The sequence below is a fragment of the Podarcis vaucheri genome (assembly GCF_965113315.1).
Source record: "Podarcis vaucheri genome assembly, chromosome: 10".
Taxonomy (NCBI): Eukaryota; Metazoa; Chordata; class Lepidosauria; order Squamata; family Lacertidae; genus Podarcis; species Podarcis vaucheri.
Window position 1 is genome coordinate 17659794 of NC_138748.1, and position 24368 is coordinate 17684161.

Genomic DNA, 24368 nt, shown 5'->3' on the forward strand with positions numbered 1-24368 from the left:
GTGGTCAAAGCAGAAAGGCAAGCCGGTGTCTCGAAGGAGATGGGTGTGGACTTTGTTTCATCTTCTGTGTGTCTTGAAGCCTGAATGTATACATACATTAGATACTTGCCCATGAGGGAAACAAACAGTGCAATATCTTCGGCAAATCCAGATTTTCAACATCTTACATGGAATGGTTATCTGCTTCTGAGCCTTATTATTGGAAGACATTGTTTTCCCTTCTATTTCTGTAGGTTATTTTATGAACTTTCCCAGATCCTATATTAACATTATTTTTCAGAAACACAGAGATTTGAAAGCTAACAGATCTGAAACTCAGGCTATTAAAATAAATAAATCTGAGCATTTCAGGCATGATTCTATCATGTTCTCGGCAGTCACGAGTGCTATAAATTTAGTTTGTTTAAATAAGACCTCTAGTTAGCAAGCTGTACCAAAGGCTGGCCTGCTGGCTATTACAATGCCCACCTCTGTTGGTGGAGACTTTTGTAGGAGTGAGTGGCTTAGAGCTTCTAAGACCTAGCCATCTTTTAGTCTTTCATTCGTTGATCTTCTTGATTTCTTTCCCCCACTAACAGTTTCTTCGTTGAGCCTTTATCCTAGAACAGGTACTGCTTTGCCTGCATGGATTAGCTTAGTTTTAGTTGGGTCTTGCAAAGTTCTGGAATGGATTTACCAAAACTGAGCGGGTGACTTGGGGTCGGTCACAGCCTCTTAACCTGCCTCGCAGGGTCATTGTAGGGATTAACCAGGGGGGTGGGGAACCATGTATTCCTTGAAGACAAAGGTGGGATGTAAATGCAAAGAAATAGGCTTAAGAATAGGCTTAAGACGGGACGCGGGTGGCGCTGTGGGTTAAACCACAGAGCCTAGGACTTGCCGATCAGAAGGTTGGCGGTTCAAATCCCCGCAATGGGGTGAGCTCCCGTTGCTCGGTCCCTGCTCCTGCCAACCTAGCAGTTCGAAAGCACGTCAAAGTGCAAGTAGATAAATAGGTACCGCTCTGGCGGAAAGGTAAACAGCGTTTCCCTGCGCTGCTCTGGTTCTCCAGAAGCGGCTTAGTCATGCTTGCCACATGACCCGGAAGCGGTACGCCGGCTCCCTTGACCAATAAAGTGAGATGAGCGCCGCAACCCCAGAGTCGGTCACAACTGGACCTAATGGTCAGGGGTCCCTTTACCTTTACCAGGCTTAAGAAAGCTGAAGGCCCAGCCGGATGGAGATGTTAGCCTGGCATCCAGAAATCTCCATGTGGTCGCAATTGGACTTGTGGCAATTGAAAAATGTGTCTGATCCCTTGGGAATTTCTAACACTGGGCGAAAAGGAGGGGTCCTGGGAATGTGGAGTCCCGAAGGCTCCCTTGGCAGCTGGACAGAGGAGGGGGTGGACAAGGGGGTTCATTCTTCCTGGTGGCAATCTGTCACAATTTTATAGAGAAAAGGGGAATCTACCAGTAAAGAAAATCCACCCCATCAAAAAATAATAATTCCATGACACACCCTTTAAAACAAGCATGAGCAGCAACCCATGCTATCCAGGGCCCAGTTAATTTCTCTGAATTTAAACCAGGCACCACCACCCCCCATTTTATGCAGAATTGGTCCTGCCGAGGTTGCATGACACTACATGACTGAGTTGTCTAAAACTTGCTGAGAGGCTATGAGTGAATGCTTATTTAATGGGAGCTCAAGAGGAAGAAGTCTTGTCTACCGCTTTCAGCCAATGTTCTTGCTCTATGACAGCATCTGTCATGAAGAAACAACTTGAGCAGCTGGCTAAGAAATACAGCAATGTTGTTCCTGTCGTTGTGGATGTCACCGAAGACGAGAAGAGATTAGAGGCCATGGTGAAGAAGCACAACCTTGTTATCAGGTCAGTGTGTTCTGGTGATCTCGTAGATCAGGGGTCAGCAAACTTTTTCAGCAGGGGGCCGGCCCACTGTCCCTCAGACCTTGTGGGGGGGGGGCAGGCTATATTTTGGAAAAAACAATGAACGAATTCTTATGCCCCACAAATAACCCAGAGATGCATTTTATATAAAATAACACATTCTGCTCATGTAAAAACACCAGGCAGGCCCCACAAGTAACCCAGAGATGCATTTTAAATAAAAGGGCACGTTCTACTCATGTAAAAACATGCTGATTCCTGGACCGTCTGCAGGCCGGATTTAGAAGGCGATTGGGCCAGATCCGGCCCCCCGGCCTTAGTTTGCCTACCCATGGTGTAGGTGCTTCGGCGATTCCCCATAGTGTGGGTGCAATGGGCCAGGTTAGCTCTTGACGATTTTACCTGGTAGTGATGGTACTGAACTTCAGGCTAGAAGAGGATGCCTTTGTGGAAAAGCCCAAAATGCAACTACCGGGAGTTCCTTCATGTGTTAATGCTTTTAAGAGATGCACTGAAGTGTGTATTTGTGAGAGAGGACCATTCTTTCAACTGCATGCTTGACAAGGATACTGCAGAATTGATTGTGGCTCCCTCATTCATGGGTGACCCTTTCATTTTAGCATCATTATAAAAACCAGGACTTAATATTTTTCATGGAATTGCCTTCCCCATACTGTGCTACGCATACATTGGCCCTTGATGCAGGAATGGTTCCCTTGTTGGTAACATGCCTCTTGAGAGCCAGTGTGGTGTAGTGGTTAAGAGCAGTGGACTCGTAATCTGGTGAACCGGGTTCGCTTCCCCACCCCTCCACCTGCAGCTGCTGGGTGACCTTGGGCTAGTCACACTTCTCTGAAGTCTCTCAGCCCCACTCACCTCACAGAGTGTTTGTTATGGGGAAGGAAGGGAAAGGATAATTTTAGCTGCTTTGAGACTCCTTTGGGTAGTGATAAAGCGGGATATCAAATCCAAACTTTTCTCTTCTTCTTTGAGAGTCAAGGACAGGGCAGATCACCCTAAGTTCACATTTGTCTTTTTAGCTTGCTGCCTTACGCATTCCACCCTGTGGTTGCTAAGAAGTGCATTGACAACAAGGTGAATATGGTTACTGCCAGTTACCTGACACCTGCTATGAAAGAGCTGCAGGAAAGGTAAGTCTTTCTTATGTTCTCCCTGCTAAAGGGAGAAAGCAACCCTGTATCAGGAATTTTTAAATGTCTTAACGTTTTACAATTTTTCATGTGCTGTAAGCCACTCAGAGTGGCTGGGGAAACCCAGACAGATCTTTCATGCACATCTCTTGACTCGATGCTGGAACATGCATTGCGAAAATAGTGTTACTGTGGCAAGTACCACTGCTTGCACATGGAACCACTTTCAGCAACCATTAGGGCTTCCTCTTTACAGTCCACTGGTGACTCAGAACTCATTATATAGATAACAGGTGGCACCTGCGCACATATAAAAATGCTTTTTAAAAAGTTTTGAAAAATACATTGAATTTGGCATAGCTCACTGTCGCCATCTAGCGTCACATTTGTATATTTCACTTTACAACACATTTAAAACGTTTTATTGCCAGCTGTGTAGACGACTCCACAGAGTCTTTAGCGAAGGCAGCTAGTTTAAACTTTACTGATGCAAATGAAAGACGCAGTCATGTTTTCTAAGTTCTGTTCAAGTCTGCAGATCAATGGGAGAAGGGCGTACCGTTCCTCCTTCTTCTCCTTGTAAAAAAGGGGTGAACAGATTCAGTTGTCTGGATGTGGGTCCCCTATTTATATATTATTTGTGAACCGTTGAGCTTGATTTGTGTTTCGGTGCCTCCCAAGGGTCCCAATTGAAGCGGGACATCCCAGATTGACAGAGCGATGCAGTGCCTCAATTTCCCCATTGGAAATCTTGGGATTTGTTCTTTTGGTCTGTAAAGATGCCCCGTTACGGAATTCTTGTTTTGAAATGATACGCCCTCTTATTTCAGTGTCGAGGCGGCTGGCATTACCGTTATCAGCGAAATGGGCCTGGATCCTGGGCTTGATCATATGCTGGCGATGGAGTGTATTGATAAAGCAAAAGAAGTGGGGGCTACGGTAAGCTCAATAAGTAATCAATCTGTTCAGAGGTCTTCCCCTCCACACCGCTCCTATTTTATAATACCTCCTTTGTTGTGGGTTTATCAGCTGTCACCCACTGGGCTTAGAACATCCCACTCCTTCCAGCCCTTCCCAGCTCCAAATCTAAAATGTTGTATTTTCTTCCTTTTTCACTTACGCATCAGCTACTGCCTCACACAGAGACAGGGTGGTAGAATAGAAGTGAAGTCCAGGCCATTTCCCTGGAATTCCTTTAAATATAGAATTCCATTTAAAAAATAAATTTAATTAAATGGTTTTTCAGATTAAAACTTTACAGTCACATATCCAACATACAACATGGAAACAAGATTCCAAAGAATCTCCTGGATTTCCTTTCCTCCCCTTATGGGTCCTATTGTTAATCATTTCCTCCTGCATCTTTTATAATAACCTCTCCATTGTGTCTAAAATTCACCATTGAACTGCAAGCGTTATTCCAATCCTACTAACGATTTTAAATGGTTACAATGGTTTTTAAGAGAAACTATAACTTTTCTCCATTCTTTATTAAAATGTTGTTCTTCCTGTTTCTGATTCTTCTGGTCATTTTAGCCATTTTGGCATAATCCATCAGCTTGATCAGCCATTCTTCTCTGGTAGGGTCTTTATCTTCTTTCCATCTCTGGGCCAATAAATATGGAATTTCATACAGGAACACGATTGCACACAGGGGATTCAGCTGATATCAGTCAAGATTAAGGGTGCAATCCTATAGGCCAGAGGTGGGGAACCTGAGGGCCGTGTTTCCTTCTGTGCAGCCTTTTGAGGACCGCTTGCCAGGTGGGTGGAGCAAGCCCGCCCCCATGAGTTCTGCAAGGCTTACTTCTTGGGACATGAGTCCCATGTTCTAGGTGCATTAGTTCAGGGGAAAGCTGACTCTGTCCCCCTCCCCATAGCTGTGTTGGGTCTGTGGGGGATGAGCATCTGGCTGCTTCCAGAGTAGGAGGCAACTGGGATGTTGGAGAACTGTTATGGCTATGGGGTGGACCTGTATCTTTTTTAAAAAAAATATATTCAAAATTATAACAAGACATATTATCCAAAAAGATATCATCCTTGTCCCCCCCCCCATTTTTCCTCCCTTCCCCCTCCCACACAGAACCTCCCCCCCCCCCGACTTCCCTCAGTTCCAGTCTTTGGTTTCTCTAAGAGTGCTGTTTTCTGCATGTTACAAAGTTGTATAGATCCTCAAACTATTTAGCTGATTATTATCAATAAAAAGTTTGTGAATGTTTATTCAAAACCTGCCAAGGAGTCCAGTTCACTTTGTTGCGTCCTCAGATACTTTGTAAAGGGTTCCCATTCATCCTTAAAGTCAGAGTTATCCTTGTCCCATAGCTTATATGTCAGTTTTGCCAGTTCTGCATAGTCCATCAATTTTTCTAGCTATGATTCTTTAGTTGGGGTTTCTTCAGTCTTCCATCCTTGTGCTACCAGAACTCTTGCAGCTGGGGTGGACCTGTATCAATCTTTGGCCTGCTCTGGTAACTAGCGTGTTGTCATCTGTTTTGATGTGTTACAAATATATTGTAAGCTGCCTCAAGTAGGTCATTTTGTAAACAAGGAAGGATACTGCTAAATGAAGACGTGGGTATGGAATTGCAGCCTCAGCAATGCAGAATAAAGCTGTGCCGAATGAACCTGGAGCTTTTGGACAGATATAGTTTAATTGGAGACGACTCCTTTGTTTCATCTGCAGGTGGTGTCTTACACTTCCTTCTGTGGTGGCCTGCCCGCTCCGGAACATTCTGGCAACCCCTTGAGATATAAATTCAGCTGGAGTCCACAGGGAGTCCTGCTCAACACCGTTCAACCTGCCACGTATTTAAAAAATGGAGAGGTGAAGTTGTCTTCATATACCTGTTAAAATGCAAAGCTGGGAAATCACTAAGTATAATTCTAATAATAATAATAATTAATGAGTTATTTTCCTGCCTTTTCTCCTTGACTGAGTGTACCGTGCTTAGAAATAAGGCACAGAGTACCTCTGAGTGCAGTCGTAGCCTTGGGATTTGGGGTTTTTTTTGTGTTGGAATCATTCTCACAGTCCTGCCACACACAAAAACACATTCCTGTTTCCTCCCAAACTTTCAATTTAGCAACCTAATCTTTCTGTAAAACACTTTTTCATTAAACAATTGGGAGTCGAAGTCTTTACCAATCTACTGTTAGGCCCCCAGAGATCTGTTAGTAGATCCTAGGCTACATACCCTCCAACATTTCTCCAGTGAAAATAGGGACGTCCCATTCCTTAACGATAATTTTACTATTTATACCCCACACATCTGACTGGGTTGCCCCAGCCACTCTGGGCAGCTTCCAACATATATAAAAACATTAAAAAAGAAGACTTCCCCATACAGGATTGCCTTCAGACGGCTCAGGGGGGGTCAGATAACTCCATACCCTCCAACATTTCTCCAATGAAAATAGGGACATCCTAAGGAAAAGTGGGACATTCCAGGATCGAATCAGAAATCGGGACGGCTTCTGTAAATCAGGGATGTCCCTGGAGAATAGGAACGCTTGGAAGGTCTGAGGCTATAATTCTGAGTGACCGGTTAGCTCAGGCCAAGTGAGCAAGGCCAAGGCACCAGGGATTGTTGTGGCTTGAATCCTTGCCCATGCATCTATTCTGCTCCTGGTGTAGCGATCTGGTTCAACCAGTTCTACTGGAGTTCAAAATGTGCAGAAGCACCTCAGGGCAGCGGCGTAGCGTGAGTTGTCAGCACCCGGGGCAAGGCAAGTAATTTGCGCCCCCTAACCCGGGGCAAAGCAAGTAATTTGCGCCCCCCCTAACCTGCCGATCTGAGGCGAGTTGCCGCTGGCGCTGCCGCCCAAACCACGCCGCTTGCCCGGAGGAGGAGGGGGGCAGAGAGGCGAGGAAAATGCAACATGGCCCAGCAGCTGCAGCAGCAGCAGCGGAGGCGGGGCTGTGAGGAGGGGCTGCCTGGCGCGTCCTCCGCGGCGAGCGCTGAGAGCCGCTGCCTGCCGGACGCCTTCAGCCCGGACGCGCGCACAGCTCGTCGGTTCCACGAGACATGGGGCTCTGCTACAGCCTGCGCTGGAGGCTCTTCGGCGACTCCGGAGGCAGCGAGCGCGCCCCCCAGATGTTGCGCCTGGTGCGGCCGGCCCCCCTGGCACCCCCACGCTACGCCACTGCCTCAGGGTTCATGTTCTTGTATTTTATTTTTATGAGTACGATTAGTAGAAGAGTGCCTGTCTCTTATTTTCTTGTTTTCTATGACAACTCCATGTAGATGCTCTCATTTAAAATGCATTTCTGCATTTGTTTATGTCTCACCCTACTGAAGTCTTCTGTGGTTATCAAATTAAAATGACCAATATCATTAATATCCTTAGAATTGGGGTCATTGTTTGTGAGGTTCCATAGCCATGGACTCTGATTATTTCCCAAGTTTACTCATCCCAAGCATAAACTTTGCTGTCAGATGGGATTGTTCTAGGTTACAGTCTGAAGTAGTCCAATCAGATGACTTTAAGATCACTTCTGAAATTTTACGAGATACCATTGGTGTCTAAATATCTCTGTGCATAAATATCTCTGTGTCTCCAATGCCTTAACATGAGTTTGCAGAGTTGTAATATGAGAGATGTGTTTATTAGCTGCATGAGCCAGGCAAGGTTCAAGAGCTGGAGCCTGCATACTCTGAATCCACTTAAATGTCATAATCTTAACACAATTTATTCCTGTGACTTTCAGTGATGTTGCAATTCCATGTGACACTTGCATTTTTGAATGTTTAGGATCAAAGTTTATAATCATTCTGGTTTAAGACAGCCCAGAACTGAGCAATTTTTATTGCGAAGAACTGGTTTGCTAAACTGAACGTTACGCTGTTACTCTTATAAGCTAAATAGACTTGAATGGATTCTTGTTGAGAGCCTGAAGGATATGTTTTCGTAGGTAGTTATACTGAGAGGTGTGGAGGGAGAACAGGAAGTTGAGGATGGGTTTGGGATCCTTCTGCATAGAAATGAAAGGAATCCACAGTCTTCCGTCTCACGGGAGACGGACATTTCTAAATAGGGACTTGGTGCGTGTGAGGACTCCTGTTATAAAACATAGTACTGACTCTTGTTTTTCACAATCCTTAGATTATTAATATTCCAGCCGGAGGAGCTTTGCTTGATTCTGTTACTGTCATGGATTTTTTCCCAGGATTAAATTTGGAAGGTTTTCCAAACAGGGACAGTACAAAATATGCCAAACCCTATGGCATTCAGTCAGCTCACACTCTCTTAAGAGGAACATTACGATACAAGGTATGTTTGATACCGTGAAGGTCATGGGGAACGTATGTTAAGGTTTTTATCCTTCAAGAGAAAATTCAGCTGGAGTGGGAGGGGACGGTTCTGTAAATGGCTGATCTGCCAAGCTTAGCTTATGGCTGTGCTTATGTAATAAAATATTGTAGAAATGCGAGGGTGTGGAGAGCATCCATTTTACTTTGTGCAAGTTTTGGATGAAGATTGTCCTGTGTGCCCTTAACTGATCTCATCTGTAGTTTTATAAATCATTTAACACGGTTCTTTTTTTCTAAAAAGAAAACACGTTTAGGGGTACTCTCATTTTGACTCAAGAAAATCATCATTTTATCGTTCAAATAGGGAAAAATAAATACAGTAAATGGACAAAAGTACAAAGATTCACAAAATGCTTAGGGGTATGCGTACCCCTGTGTCCCACCCACCCCCAGAAAAAAGCACTGATTTAATGTGTCAAGACAAATGGAAGTTGTTAATATTGCAGTTGTTATATAAAGGATTGTTATCTTGACTGGAATATAATTGAAATTAATAAGATTTTGGAACGCAGAAATAAAGTAAATCATCAAACCATCAATGCTAGCATGCAGGGGGCCACCTAAATTATATCATTTGGTATTTGAATGATTGGTATTAATAATTGTATTATAATTTGGCATTGTTATAATGAGGCTATTATTGGATTATTGTAATTGAAAACTAATAAAAATTATTATTAAAAAAACTGATCAGCCGTAGCGCACCCTTTGCATGTATTGGGTTCGATGGAAATAATCTTTATGCTGTAAAAATGTTCTGTGAGTCATTTATGTGAGATCTTGGGAGAATAATTGCTAGTTGGGGGGGAATATTGAGTTAGATCAAGGTTAGCTAATCTGTGACCCTCTTCTGTTGGGCTATAGCTCCCATCATCCCGACAGGGGTGGACTTTGTTCTATCAAAATTCAATAGTGCCCTGTGGCAAGGCTAAAATTTGCCTTCCATTCTGCTCAATTCACTGTGTCACAGTTACAGCGCCCCCTAGGCTGGGAACCCAGTGCAGCGGAACTGGTCATTGTGCCCTAATTTTCATTTTCATTTCACCTTTAATTTGTATACTGCCTTTCTATTTTACTATACACAAGGCAGTTTGCAGCAACAAAATATACAACCAGAAACTCGCACCTTGTAATATAACCTGATCCCATACAGAAAGTCACAATAAAACATAACATTAAAATGGAACGACTTCTATCAAATAAAGTAATATTCAATAATTATTAGACTATAATAGTGCACAATAAAATTAACTCTCGAAACATCGGCAAAAAATAACAAAACACGAATACACTTGTCAGGGTTACTTCCAGATCCTAGCTCACAGAGGATCACGCTAGCCAGCGATGGTTAAATAAAAGTCTTTATTGAGTTACAGTCTCCATTCTCGAGCTGCTGCGTGCAACCCTACGTCTTATGCTTAGATCGGCGAAGCTCCGTCTGAGTCTCCGCCCCTTGCGCACCAACTTAATATCCTAGCCCTGCTCCACCTTTTCCGCCTGACAGTTCTCCTCTGGGTCCCTCTGCCCCCCTGGGTCTCTTCCTTCCGGGATTCTTCTGACGCTGACCCCCCTGACTCTCCTGTCTCCTTGCGCCGGGCTTTAGGACCTGGCTCCCTTTCCGGGCTGCCAACTGCGCCACCTTCCTGTGCATTTGAACTTGGCGCGCGCGCCCAACCTTCCACTTTCTGTCTAACCGTCACTTCGCTCCCCGATGAAGGTGTGGCCACTCCTGACTCGTGCCCTCCCTCCTGTTGCGAGCTGCCAGCGCTTGATCCCTGGCGCTCTTCCTCTTTCCTACTCTCTGGCGGTGACGCTGGTCCCGATTTCCAACTGCTCCCCTCTGAGTCCCCTCTGGCTCTATCTTCCTGGGGTGTCCCCCTAGTCTCCCCCCTTGCCCTGGCCACCGGTGCTCCTTTTTGTGAATCTTCTGATTCACTGGAAAGACTCGGAGATCTCGGGTCGTCGTCATCACTCATCCTTTCTTCTGCCTCCTCCCCCTCGCTCTCTGTTTCCTCCCTTGCCCTCGCCTCTGCTCCTGAACCCCTGACATCCATCCCCCCCTCGAAGCCCCCTCTCCCCCCTCCCCTCCTTCCGGTGCGGGAGCTGGGTGCTGCAGCGTCAAGGGGACGAATGTCGGGTACAGTTCGCTTCCCGTGGCGGGCCTCCATCCGAAGTCTTCCGGTTCTTCCTCCCTGCTCTCGTCGACGACGGTCACCTCTGCTTCCATCTCTGTGCCGCCGTGCTCGAAACCCTGGTCGTCCCCGAAAACGTCCATGTCCGTCTCTCCCTCGCTTCCTTCTGGAGGCGTTGCTCGTCCTGGACCCTCCAGCCACTGTCTGCGCCACTGCTCCTCTGGTCGATCATCCCACCAATACGAGGGTTCTGAAGCAGATCCCGAGGGTGACCCCTCCGGGGAACGGGCGTCTCGTGACGGTTCCTCATCCGAGTCGAACCCCCGGAACGTGCTGGCTGAAAGCGTGGGCGTGAAAAGCCAGTCGTCGAAAAAGTCCGCTGGCATTGGCCTATGGGGGAAAAGGGCATGAAACTCTTCCTTGAGCAGAGGTTCATCTAAAGCGTAGCCCGGCACCCAGCTGTTGGCACTGGCCGGGGTGCCCTCCTTAGCGAGAAGGTATTCTACCCCCTCTTCCCCCCATCTGGAGTCCAAAATCTCCGTGACTTCGTTGAGGCGCACCTCCTGTGCCACTCCCCGTTGCCTGGTTCCCTCTCGGAGCGGACTCGGCGCCGTTCCGGGTTCCTGAAACCTGTGCGGTGCCTTGTAGGGAGTGAGCACCGATCTGTGGAACACCGGATGCATTCTGGAACCCTCCGGGAGCGCCAGCCTGAAAGCCACCGGGTTGACCTGCTCTTCGACTTGGTAGGGCCCCAGTTGCTTATGCCCTAGTTTCTTCTTGGCCAACGACCTGGCCGGCACTGCGTGGGCTGCTAACCAGACCCAGTCTCCCACATGGATCTCTTCGCCAACCCTTCTGTGTTTGTCTGCCTGCACCTTGTATGCGTGTTTGGCCAGCTCCAGGTGCCGCCGCAGCTGATCGTGGACTTCCTGCAACTCCGACGCGAACGCATCTGCTGTCTGCGGCTCCCCCTCCACCAGTCTTTCCAGGCCCGGGAAGGTTCTGGGGTGCCTCCCGTTGTTGGCGAAGAACGGCGTGACCCCCGTGGACACGTGCTTCGTGTTGTTGTAGGCGAACTCGGCGAGCGGCAGGTAATCCACCCACGTCGCCGGCTGTTGATTCGCATAGCATCTCAGGTACTGCTGCATGATGGCATTGACCCGCTCCGCTTGCCCGTTGGTCTGCGGGTGTCTCGCCGACGCCAGGTTGATCTTGACGTTTAGGAAGCCCATCAGCTTCTGCCAGAAATTCGAGATGAACTGCCGCCCGCGGTCGGACAGAATAGACCGTGGCAGACCGTGAACCTTGAACACGTGGTCTATGAACAGTTTGGCGGTTTGTTCCGCCGTGGCCACCTTCGCACACGGGATGAAATGTGCCATCTTGGAGAACAAGTCCACCACCACCAGCACGGCCGTCTTGCCCCTCGAGCTGGGCAGATCCGTGACGAAGTCCAGGGCGACTCTCTCCCATGGCTCGACCGGAGTTTGCAGCGGTTCCAACAGTCCGGCCGGCGGTCTGTGCACTGGTTTGGCCCTCTGGCAGGTGTCGCACCTCGCCACGTAGTCCGCGACCTCCCCTCTCATTCCGGGCCACCAGAAGTCTCTGGCGACTAATTCCACCGTCTTCTCCTTGCCAAAGTGCCCGGCAGTGGGTGCGTCGTGCAGCTGATGCAGTACCTTGGCGCGAAGTTCGTCTCCCGGCACATAGATGGCCCCTTTGCGGATGAGCAATCCATCTCTCAGCTGGAACCCTTCGGTCGCTGCCGTGCCCCTTTGCATCTCTGCCATCTTTGCTTGCGCGAAGGAGTCATTCTGCAACGCTCGTCGCACCGCCTCCAGGTCAACTGTTGCCGCAGCGCACGCCCACACTGTTGGTGCGAAGATGTGCATGGCGGCCGCTGGCGTGGCGTCCTCCAGATACTGTGGCTTACGGGAGAGCGCGTCCGCCATGATGTTGGTGTCCCCCGGGACATACTCTATTCGGAAGTCGAAGTTCGCAAAGAACTCAGCCCAACGTATCTGCCTCTGGTTCAGGAACTGTGCCGTGCGCCAGTGCTCCAGATTCTTGTGGTCCGTGCAGACCTGCACCGTGTGCTTGGCTCCAATCAGGAAGTGCCTCCATGCTTTGAACGCTGCATGAATAGCCAGCAACTCCCTGTCCCAGATGGTGTAGTTCTGTTCGGACTTGCTGAGCTTCCTGGAGTAAAACGCTCCCGGCCTCCAAACCCCCTGCGGGTCCTTCTGCAGCAGGACTGCTCCGACGGCCCTGTCCGAGGCGTCTGTTTCAACTCTCATCGGCCTGCTGGGGTCGACATGAAGTAGCTGTTCTTCCGACGTGAAAAGACGCTTGAGTGCCTGAAAGGACTGCTCCGCCTGCGCCGTCCAGATGAACTTCTTTTTCTTGGAACTGAGCGTGTCCGTGATGGCCGCTGTCTGCCTCGCGAAGCCTTTGATGAACTTGCGATAGAAGTTTGCGAAGCCGACAAACCGTTGGACTTCCTTCCGGTTGCGTGGGCTTTTCCAATCCAACACTGCTCGAACCTTGGCGCTGTCCATGGCTAGCCCCTTGTCAGACAACTTGTAGCCCAGGAAATCCACCTCCGTCACGTCGAATTGGCACTTCTCCAGCTTGGCGTAAAGCCTATGTTGCTGTAGCCTGCTCAGCACTTCCCTGACGTGTCTGTCATGCTCCTGCTGCGATTCCGAATAGATCAGGATGTCGTCCAAGAAACAGACGCACGTTTTGTAGAGGAGCCCCGCCAACACGTGATGCATGAAAGCTTGAAAAACATGGGAGCCATTTTGCAATCCAAAAGGCATAACCCTATATTCGTAGGTGCCCAGGGGCGTGAACATGGCTGTCTTCCACTCATCTCCTTCCCGCATGCGAATGAGGTTGTACGCCGCCCGCAGGTCCAACTTGGTGAACACGCTGCGCTTGCGTACTTTTGCGAGGAGGTCGTCGATGCGGGGCATGGGGAAGTCCGATGGCTTGGTCACACTGTTCAAAATGCGGTAGTCCACTACGAGTCTTTTTTGGGGCGTGTCTCGCTTCTTCACAAAGAATACAGGACTGCCCCCCGCTGCCTGGGACTCTCGGATGAAACCGCGCTCCAAATTATGATCTATGAACTCTTTGAGTTCCTGCAGTTCGTCTTCAGACATGGAATACAGTTTCCCTTTGGGCAGCGCCGCCCCCGGCAGCAGGTCAATTTTGCAGTCATATGGTCTGTGGGGGGGTAGCTTGTCTGCCTCTTTCTCACAGAAAACCTCCAAAAATTATGCATGCTTGTGGGGAATCGCTTGCAGCGTGCCGAGCAGCAGCTGTGACTCCTCTTGCTCCCCTTCCTGCCGAGGCATGATGCAGTGTTCAGCACAAAAGGAAGAGCCGAAGGTCAGCTGCCTCTGGTACCAAGCCAGCGTCGGGCTGTGCTTGTCCAGCCAACTCATGCCCAATACAATAGGCGTGTCCGACAGTTGAGTGACGTTGAAGCTGATGATTTCCCTGTGATTTCCAAGCCGCAGCACCATAGGTGGCGTCTGCTTCACCACTTGCCCCCCTAGCAGCTCCCTGCCATCCACCGTGACAACCTGCAGGGGCAGCGTGGCAGGCAGCAACTGTATAGCGTGCCGGTCGACAAAGTCCTGCCCTATGAAGTCTGCATTGCTTCCCGAGTCGACGGTGATTGGCACGTCCATGGTGATTCCATTGGGTAGCTGGAGTGATGCGGTGAGCCTCACTACTGGCTTGGGCGGGAGGGGGTCCATGGGCGGTAAAATCTCTGGGGACTGCTTCACTGACACGTCTGGCTGGGCCCCAGTGCCTCTTCCTCCAGCCAGACATCGTCGTTTCCCTGCTGTGGTTCTCCGTGCTGTGTTGCTGCAGTCACCATTGCTGAGGCTGCAGTGTGCTTGTGGAGCCTCTGGGGACACTCTTTCGCCATATGTCCTGTATCTTCGCAGATATAACACTTCCTGTTCCCTCTAGGAGGCTTCGCTTTCACTGCTGCCGGTGCTAGGGCTCTGGCTGCTGACTGAGCCCTTGCACTCCCGACCTCCATCGGTTCCACCCCTCCCCCTGTTGGAGGCGTGGATTGTGCACGCGCTGCTTCTCTGGGAAGGAAGGAGGAGCCTCTGGCTGTTTCGCGCCCGCTGCGCCCTTCATCCCTGCTCCACGGACGTTCTTCCAGCCGCACCCCCACCGCCAGCGCCCTCTGAACGATCTCCTGCGTGGTCCATGGTCTCTCCCCCCTCGCAATCTCATCTTTAACCGAGTTGTGCAAGCCCTCCCAAAAAAGGTCTCTGACAGGAGCCGAATCTCTGTCCCATTCCAGGGCACTGACCAAAGCGAAAAAGCGGGCATGATACTGCCTTACGCTGGCCCTCCCTTGCCTTAGTCCATGCACCTCCTTTCGGGCAATATCCACGTCAATGCTTGATAAAAAACAGCCATCCATCGCTTTAATAAAGGCGTCCGCATTTTGGAGCGCAGGATCCTTATCTCTCCACAAATTGCGCAGCCATGCTTTAGCGTCTCCATGCAAATGGGACATGACGAACCCCACTTTCTCTTGTTCATCTCTAAAGTCTTTGTGCAGCAGTTGCAGTGCACACATTACGTCTGCTCTAAAGTTGGGGTACTGTTGCAAATTCCCATCGAAGTGAGAGACCAGACCGCCTGTGCGTCTCCCCAACCCAATCCCCTCTGGTTTGGGTGTCTGTTGCCCTTGCTTCGTAAGCACGTCCAACCTGACCTGGAGATCCCTGTAGGCGGCAGCTGCTTCCTCCTCTCGCTTCCTGGACGCCAGCACCTCTGCATTCAGTCGTGAAACAGCTTCTCTGAGTTCCGTTATTTGCTGTTCGGCCGTCATATTGTCTGCCGTTCGTGAGCTCTCTTGTAGGCACCCGCTTTCTCTCCTCTCCGCGAGGCCGTGGATGCCCACAATTTGTAGAGACGGAGCTTACTGTCAGGGTTACTTCCAGATCCTAGCTCACAGAGGATCACGCTAGCCAGCGATGGTTAAATAAAAGTCTTTATTGAGTTACAGTCTCCATTCTCGAGCTGCTGCGTGCAACCCTACGTCTTATGCTTAGATCGGCGAAGCTCCGTCTGAGTCTCCGCCCCTTGCGCACCAACTTAATATCCTAGCCCTGCTCCACCTTTTCCGCCTGACAGTTCTCCTCTGGGTCCCTCTGCCCCCCTGGGTCTCTTCCTTCCGGGATTCTTCTGACGCTGACCCCCCTGACTCTCCTGTCTCCTTGCGCCGGGCTTTAGGACCTGGCTCCCTTTCCGGGCTGCCAACTGCGCCACCTTCCTGTGCATTTGAACTTGGCGCGCGCGCCCAACCTTCCACTTTCCGTCTAACCGTCACTTCGCTCCCCGATGAAGGTGTGGCCACTCCTGACTCGTGCCCTCCCTCCTGTTGCGAGCTGCCAGCGCTTGATCCCTGGCGCTCTTCCTCTTTCCTACTCTCTGGCGGTGACGCTAGTCCCGATTTCCAACTGCTCCCCTCTGAGTCCCCTCTGGCTCTATCTTCCTGGGGTGTCCCCCTAGTCTCCCCCCTTGCCTTGGCCACCGGTGCTCCTTTTTGTGAATCTTCTGATTCACTGGAAAGATTCGGAGATCTCGGGTCGTCGTCATCACTCATCCTTTCTTCTGCCTCCTCCCCCTCGCTCTCTGTTTCCTCCCTTGCCCTCGCCTCTGCTCCTGAACCCCTGACAACACTCTTAACCGTTACAATGAATAATTACAAAACTATGATCAATAAAAATAACTGCAAGTCACAGTGCATAACATACCAAAATGCATGAAGAACTATCCACCTCTGTTCCCTGATCATTGGTCATGCTGTAGTTGGAGTCCCAACAAGGGGCACAAGTTCTCCACCTCTGGGTTAGATTGACCTATGGCCTGACAGCACAATTGTATGTATGCTTGTTTATTTTATTTAAATTATTTCAGCATAGCACCCTATCCAATTTCAGGGTGGCTTGCAAGAGCAGGAAAAGCGCAACAAGGCACTTATTGCACAAGAACTGTGTGCGCAAAAGCTGTCTTCAGATTTGTTGCATGTCGTTTGCTGCCTTCTGTCAAAATATCTATGCAGGCATATCGAAGGAAAGCTCAAAGGTTGGAATGGGAGGGAAACCATGTTGGTAGATTTCTGGTGTCGCATATGAGTTTGGCATGTTGATCCCTGTGTTCTGTGGCAGTTTCTAACCCCTCCCCCCCATTCTTCCAGGGTTATTCTAAAGCTATTGGAGGCTTTGTGAAACTAGGACTGATAAATTCAGAGCCATGCCCTATGCTCAGTGCAACAGCAGCTTCTATAAGCTGGGTGAGTGTTCCTTTCATGGTCCAAGAGAAGGCTGCAGCTGAGGCATGTGTGAAATGGATTCGCTTTGTATTTTGCCATCTACACCTACAATTATTTTGAAATCCAGTGTTCACACAACAGTGGGCTATCCCATTCCTGACAACAAAGCTCTGTTTGCACAGCCAACGGCTGTACCTTCTGCCCTTCTCATAAAGGTAAAGGTAAAGGGACCCCTGACCATTAGGTCCAGTTGTGACCGACTCTGGGGTTGTGACACTCATCTCGCTTTATTGGCCTGGGGAGCTGGTGTACAGCTTCCGGGTCATGTGGCCAGCATGACTAAGCCTCTTCTGGCGAACCAGAACAGCGCACGGAAACGCTATTTACCTTCCTGCTGGAGCAGTACCTATTTATCTACTTGCACTTTGATGTGCTTTCAAACTGCTAGGTTGGCAGGAGCTGGGACCGAGCAATGGGAGCTCACGCCATCACAGGGATTCGAACCACCGACCTTCTGATCGGCAAGTCCTTGGCCTTGTGGTTTAACCCACAGCGCCACCCACGTCCACCCTTCTCATAGCCCACCCCTTTTCACATTTCTACTTTGAATGTGGACCGTTTCTACTGTCGCATGAAAAAGCTGGTGTTCATCACCTGCAGTTTTCTTAAGGTGCAAATGCTTGTACTTTCAATGTTCTGACTATCAGATGGTGATCTGTTATTATTGTTTTATATATATATATATACCCAGAAAGAACTTATGTGCAAGCTACTTGGACTTAAGCAGTCTGCCACATACGATGATCTCCGAAATGCCGTCTACAATAAATTGAATGAGGATGAAAGGCAGCTGGATGCAGTTGAATGGTAGGAGATTTCAGGATTAACCTTTCCCCACATTTTTTCCCCTTTAAAGTGCCTCTCTAGCAAGACCAGCCCACTCATGAGATAAGGTGAGGCAGAATGGATCCACAGGGGCAGCAGATCCCAATGTAGATCTTCATTCCCCACTTCTTTCTGATTTAGATCTTTACTCACTTCCTCCTTCCCTGGCAGGGAGGCGAGCGCCATTTTGTGGTTGGCCTCAGGTGCCCAAATGACTTGGGCCAGACCTGCTTTCTATCATCCAGGCATATGAGACTAGTTAAAATGGCTAAGAGTAGCCTGCCAATTCCCAGAGAGCCAGTGTGGTGTAGCGGTTAAGAGCAGTAGACTCGTAATCTGGGGAACCGGGTTCACGTCTCCGCTCCTCCACATGCAGCTGCTGGGTGACCTTGGGCCAGTCACACTTCTCTGAAGTCTCTCAGCCTCACTCACCTCACAGAGCGTTTGTTGTGGGGGCGGAAGGGAAAGGAGAATGTTAGCTGCTTTGAGACTCCTTCGGGTAGTGATAAAGCGGGATATCAAATCCAAACTCTTCTTCTTCTTCCCATTTCTTAAAAGCATGTTTCAAAGTGAAACATTTGGTGTGAAACTGCAATGTTCAGCAGCTCAATTTGCATGTAGGCCACTGTCTTGATGATGTTGTTATGTGATACTGTTCTTCATTTGCATGCTTCATTTTGGCTGTAAGGCCACAAATGCATAACGATAGAATAAGATTATAAAACAAGCGAATCCAATAAAGGAGTAACGGCAATCAAAATAATTACTGTGACATAATTGGGTGTACTTAACCTTCTCGGCTCTCTGCATATATCTTGATAGAATGTAAGTAAAAACTGAAAAGGAAAATGCAAGCTGATTGCAGAAGTTTGGTTATGTATGGCAACACTGGAGGTCTATCCCCAGGGCATGGCACTGTAATAAGGATGCCAATTAAGATGTGAGGAGGATTGTTGCATCTGCTTTGCTTTCTCCTGACACACCGGTTTCCTGACCCAAATTATGATGTGGTGGCATCCCATTCTTCTCGGTTTGTGGTCATGGGCTCAAGCTGTGGCTCTCAGTTTTTTAGGGGAAGGTCCTGGGCTTTTTCTGACAAATGGTGCCTTGTCCTTGCTCTTTCAGGCTGGGGTTACTTGGAGATGAGCCTGTTCCAATAGCAGAAACAATAGTCAGCGCACTAGCGAAACACATGGAGGCCAAGTTGTCCTATGGTATGTGAAACACTCTCTGCTCATGCTGGTTTTGACCTATAAAGCCTTAAATGGCTCAGGACTGCAATACTCCGAGGACTGCCTCTCCCCATATGAATTTACCCGAACCCTGAGATCACTTTCTGAGGCCCTTCTACATGTGCCTCCTCCTTGAGAGGTCTAGAGGGTGGCAATATGAGAACGGGGCCTTTTCTGCAGTGGCTCCCCGTCTGTGGAATGCTCTCCCTGGGGAAGTTCGCCTGGTGCCTTCATTATACACCCTTTTTAACCGGGTCTTTGGTTGATTGACATCCGATGCCCTTTTAAATGTGCTTGTGAAAGGGGGAGGGTTGTTGGGTTTGTTTCTATTCCTATTTTTATCATGTCGTTTGTGTTGTTTATATTGTAATTTTATGTGAAATCCCCTGAGATCTACAGGTGTACAAATCTAATAAATTATGGTAATAAATAATATTATATATACTAATATTATTATCTAATCTCAATCCAGCTATATTTTTGAATTGATCTCTCCACCTTGTGTGTGAAGCTAAACAAATTATGTTGCTGCCCCCTCCCAATTGCTAAGGGCTGCCCTCAACCACTGTAGCATGTCTAGGCCAGAATACTAAAGCAAGCAACTTCATTTTATTCCTTCAATCAAGACTATTTAGCTCCCCAACCCCATCCCATTTATTTTTATATTTTATTTCTGGTTGGACACATTCTGCAACGTTCTACATTTGGGAGGCAGAAAGATGAATTTCCTTCGCAATCAAAAGCAGAGCTAAGGAGAACAGGGATGGTATCTTTCACACACTTGAGTTTTTTTGGGGTTTCGTGCAGTTCACTGTTAAAGCTACAGCTTGTTCATCTTTTCCGACAACAGAAAAGCAACATATTTCTGTCTTTCCCTTAGGTCCCGGAGAGCGCGATATGATAGTCATGAGGAATGAAATAGGAATCAAACATCCGTCCGGTCATTTGGAAGACAAATATGTCAATCTTGTGGTGTACGGAGACGATAAAGGATATTCCGCAATGGCTAAAACTGTAGGGTACCCGACTGCTATTGCAGCAAAGATGGTTCTCGATGGTACGTACGGGTCTTTCTAAGTTTTGTGGTGCACCTGGGATGTGTGGTTCTTTTAAGTAGTCTTCGAATGTGCAAGTATTGTTTTAGGCAATGGGTACTGAAATAATTCTTAAAAGGTTGCGTCGTTATTATTAATATCCCTATTAATAAACACTTGGGCTTTTTTGTTTGTGTGTTTGTACATGACAACACTCACCAGTATGGAGTACTGGCACCTCTGTTTTTTTTGCTCCCCATGGCAGCCATTTTGTGCTAGCAAAATTGAGATAGATAAGACTTCCAGCACTTTTTTATCCCCCCCCACCAAAGAAAACACCCCACTGCTCATTTGTAAGTGTGAATTATAAGTCTTAAGCTCATCACAGTGATTCTGTGGTCATGCAGTTCATTGTTGTCTTCACATTCGCCACAGTTTTGTGTGCTAAGATCCTTATCACCCATGTGAGCCATCATGTCACATACTTGGGCCAATTTCAAGGTTCCAGCACCCAGCAGGACCCAATGTTGTTACACGTCCTGGACCCCCAGACCCCTTGGCACTCTGTAGAGAAGTGTGTTTGTGTTTGTTATTATTGATTTTAGCATTCATACTGTTTTCGTAAGGTGTTTGGGGCCATTTATATGAGGAAAGCGGTTAATTGCAATAATGAATAATATAAAGTGCAGGTAGACTCTGCCATCTGGAACTCCTTGTAGCTTTGCTCAGAGTATTGCTGCCTGCCAAAGAGGAGGGACCTCACAAGATTTTGTGCAGCGTCCCCTCAGCCTGCAGCTGTAAACTGGTTTGTTTTAAGAATTGGTAGTGCTCTAGTGCCCAGTTCCTCCCAACTGAACCCTTTCAGAAGCTGCTGGACTCCATCTCCAGTTATCCCTGTCTCTTGGACATGCTGACGGGGGCTGATACGAGTTGGAATCCAACAACTTTTGAAGCACCCCACGTTGGGGGAAGCCTGCTATAAGCGCACGTCATTTCGCTGTTCCACTGTGAGCAGAGCGCCAGGGCTTTGTTTTAGTGAGGCTACAATCCTTGTCACCCCACTTAAATTGAATTAAATAGGACATACTTCTAAGAAAACATGGTTAGGATTGCACTGTAAAGTTTTAAAATAATTGCTGTACAAGTTGCTTTTTTCTCTATATCTCCTTTAAAGAAGAGTTAATCAAATACAAGAGGTCTGGAGGGTGGCAACACAGAAATGGCCTTTTTTGGCTTGGCTCCCCCATTTGTCGAATGCTGTCCTCAAGGAGGCTTCATTACATAGCTTTAGGCGCCAGGCGAAAATGTTTCTCTTCAATCAAGCGTACGGCTGATTAACATACCCTGGCCTTTTAAATGTATCTGTGGAAGGAGGTTATTGGTTTGTTTTGCTTCTGCTTTTATTTCATTATGTATTTTGAAGTTTTAGGTTGCGAATCGTCCTGTGATCTTCAGATGACGGGGTGGTATACAAATTTAATTAATGATAACAGTGACATTTTTCTCTTTATGTTCCAGGAGAAATTGACACCAAAGGCATGGTCATCCCATTAACCAAGAATATTTATGGACCAATACTCGAACGTGTTCGAGCTGAAGGAATTACCTACAGTACCCAGAGCGTTATCAAACAATAAAGGAGACATATTTTCTACCCTCCTTTTTTCCAGCCCGTAGTTTTGCACGCACATTTTGAAGCCTAAAAATAGTTGTCTGTAGGCACTATTCCCCTGAAAGTCTTCCCTGTCCAGAGCCCATTGAAATGAATAGCAGCTACACAACAGCAGAACTGTTCTCTTGTGTGCAGTGCCAGTCTGCTTTAGTGAAACTTCGACAAGAGAAATTCCGGGTGAGTTGTGCTGTATGCCTTTTCTTACAGACTGGGATCCAACCCACTCTTGACCTGGAAGCAAATCCCATGTAATTCAGTTAGGCTTACTTCTGAGCAGGTTGCCCTGCAAGGATGATTTGTAAAGCTTTCAGGTGGAGAACAGGTGTCCAGTCATAGCAGAGGAGCGCAGGACTCTTCAAACGATGCCAAAATGTTTTTATTCATGTCCTAAATGCTGCAACATTGCTGAATGTAGTGAGTTCAAGACTTCATTTTTAAACGGAACAATGACCCCGAATATGTGACAAGAAGAAAATTTGTTGCTTTCCCCATTCTATTCATCATATGTGTAGTCGGCCTAAGGTCCTGATACATACTACGAAGAGCTTCTGTTTAAAGTCCAGGAGGTGTTTCCTCCCACAAAATAGCAGTCATTTTATGGTGTCCTCGGCCTTCTCAGAATGCATATGGGGCAGCCCTCCCACAAATACACACCTCAAGTTCCTACTTGCCTGATGGCCATGGAGCCAGATGTGTGTTGGAACCGCATGCCTCTGTACCCCACATGGATCCCATCATGAGGTTTGCAGAGGCCATAGCTCAGCCCTGGCACCTCCTTGTAAAAGGATCTTTGGCAGAAAGAACATGAAAGGCCTGTGCCTAGGACTGAAGACCTTTTCCAGGCAGAAGATAAAGGGTCACATAGACCAATGGTCTGAAAATCCTTTCATGGCAGACATAGCCATGGGAGTTTCTCTCTCTCTCTCTCTCTCTCTCTCTCTCTCTCTCTCTCATCCTCATCAGGCGTTCCACTTAGGTTAAAGTAAATGTGGGGGGGGCAGGAGGAGAATAACTTCTGCGGCCTCCTAACTTCGTTGGGTACTAAAATTTGAGGCACCTTCACAAATTTGCTTTAGACCGTCAGTTTCCACAAACTGGAAGGTGACAAGTATAACAATCGCGAGGATGGAGCTATTGTCTTCATTCGCCCCACCTAGGTGTTTACTTTAACCTGATCGTGATACCTGAAGGGGGCTTATATCATAATATCAAAAGTGGAAACTCATTTTAATTTGTACTATAGCGCTTAGAAAATCACATCAAGAGTATTTTTGTATGTATTGGTGAGAAACCATGATTGTTTAAAACACTTTAGTAACATATTTGATGTGAGAGCTTGGAAAATGGCATTCTCTGTATCCTACGTCAAACATAGTTTTTCACATGTGCCAAATTTTGTATTGTTTGAAACCATGCTTCAATCTCCTGGTTAATGTCCAAAACGGACCTAAGCTATGGAAAGACAGTGTATTGCAGCTTGTATGCTTGCTACAGGCTTTTCGTTTCTCTACTTTATGTTCTGTGAAACTATTACGTTGTGCCTCTAACATCTATATTTGCTTGTGAGGTACAGCAATATTTTAGATGCAGTTTTTGTGCTGTGTGCACTGTCCTTTTGAGAGAAACGCCTAAGTGTTCTTGTTCTGCAGTTGCCTTTCCAATCAACCTCACCCAAAACAATAATAGGACATTTCGGCATACTGGGCTTGTTAACTATGACCATTTCTCTGCCTTATATCACTCATATCTGGTAGTTTTAAATGGAGACGTTCCAGATACAGTCAGGCATCCAATGTCTTTGCCGCAATAAATGAATAAAAGGTCATTTTCTTCCTGGAAAAAATAAGGTCAGAGAGAGCCCATCTGCTTTGGTATGTTTTCATTGTAAGCACCGGGGATACATGGAATGCCTCACGTGACCTGGTTATCATATGGAATTTGGCTTCTGAAACTCAGTGGTTGTCTTTTGCATGTGATGCTAAACTTATGGGTTATGGGTTAGCGCATGAGCCACAGCGAATCTTGGGTTTGCAATGCAGTCCTGAAGGAGAGTTTGGAAACTTTCATTTCTGATGCAGACTTAGACTATATCTGCAGCTTTCCATGTTGCCCAGACGTAGATTGACCGCTTAGTCTGAACCATGCTTAGTCAAGCTATAGTTCTTGAAGTGGCCTTATTTCCACCAACTGTGATTAAGATAAGACACAGTTCAGGGTTCAGATGTAAAAACTAAAGTGTAGGTTGGGGGAGCGTGGGAGCCCAAGACTCCTTATGGCTTGTCTTCATTCTTGCAGTTCGCCGTTGCATGTGAACCATGCTATCGTTTCATTTTCAAGTTGAAATTAACTTGCTAAAAAGATGTTCCTTCTGTTTGCCTCCGGTATTCTGGATTTGTCAGACATCTCAAGAGTGAATTGCCAAAAAATAATTGTCACCTCTGGCACGATCTCTTTAGCAACGAGTTGAAAATGTAGATGGATCTCTAGTTTTGTTATAAAACTCCTGTTTCTTTCGGACAAAATGAACAGAGGAAATGAGCTATAAACTGAAATAACCGATGTCGAAAACATGTAGTTGTCACGGAGAACAAGCCGTTGGAAAGTGGTAGACTGAAAATGATTTACTAGGAGAACAATGAAACTTCCATTTCAATTCTGACCTATGCATGTTCTGTGTTCGAATCAGGGGGCTGCCAGCCTAGAAGCCTCTTGCCACATGTTTGAATGAAGGGCAAGCTAT

General features: G+C 47.5%; 1 protein-coding gene across 3 annotated transcripts in view; it reads left to right on the top strand.

Moving 5' to 3' along the window:
- The window catches only part of AASS (aminoadipate-semialdehyde synthase), a 47606-nt gene extending 24694 nt beyond the window's left edge, over positions 1 to 22912 (top strand). For 2 of the 3 annotated variants that reach the window (XM_082239562.1, XM_082239561.1), the window contains 10 exons: positions 1744 to 1873; positions 2932 to 3042; positions 3873 to 3981; positions 5726 to 5866; positions 8146 to 8313; positions 16731 to 16826; positions 17557 to 17672; positions 18816 to 18904; positions 19803 to 19979; positions 21475 to 22912. In XM_082239562.1, the coding sequence (XP_082095688.1) occupies positions 1744 to 1873; positions 2932 to 3042; positions 3873 to 3981; positions 5726 to 5866; positions 8146 to 8313; positions 16731 to 16826; positions 17557 to 17672; positions 18816 to 18904; positions 19803 to 19979; positions 21475 to 21593 (1256 nt within the window). In that variant the 3' untranslated portion in view covers positions 21594 to 22912. Of the gene's footprint in view, positions 1 to 578; positions 609 to 1743; positions 1874 to 2931; positions 3043 to 3872; positions 3982 to 5725; positions 5867 to 8145; positions 8314 to 16730; positions 16827 to 17556; positions 17673 to 18815; positions 18905 to 19802; positions 19980 to 21474 lie in introns of all 3 variants that reach the window. The other variant, XM_082239563.1, reaches the window with a different exon arrangement.
- Positions 22913 to 24368: the final 1456 nt, after the last annotated feature.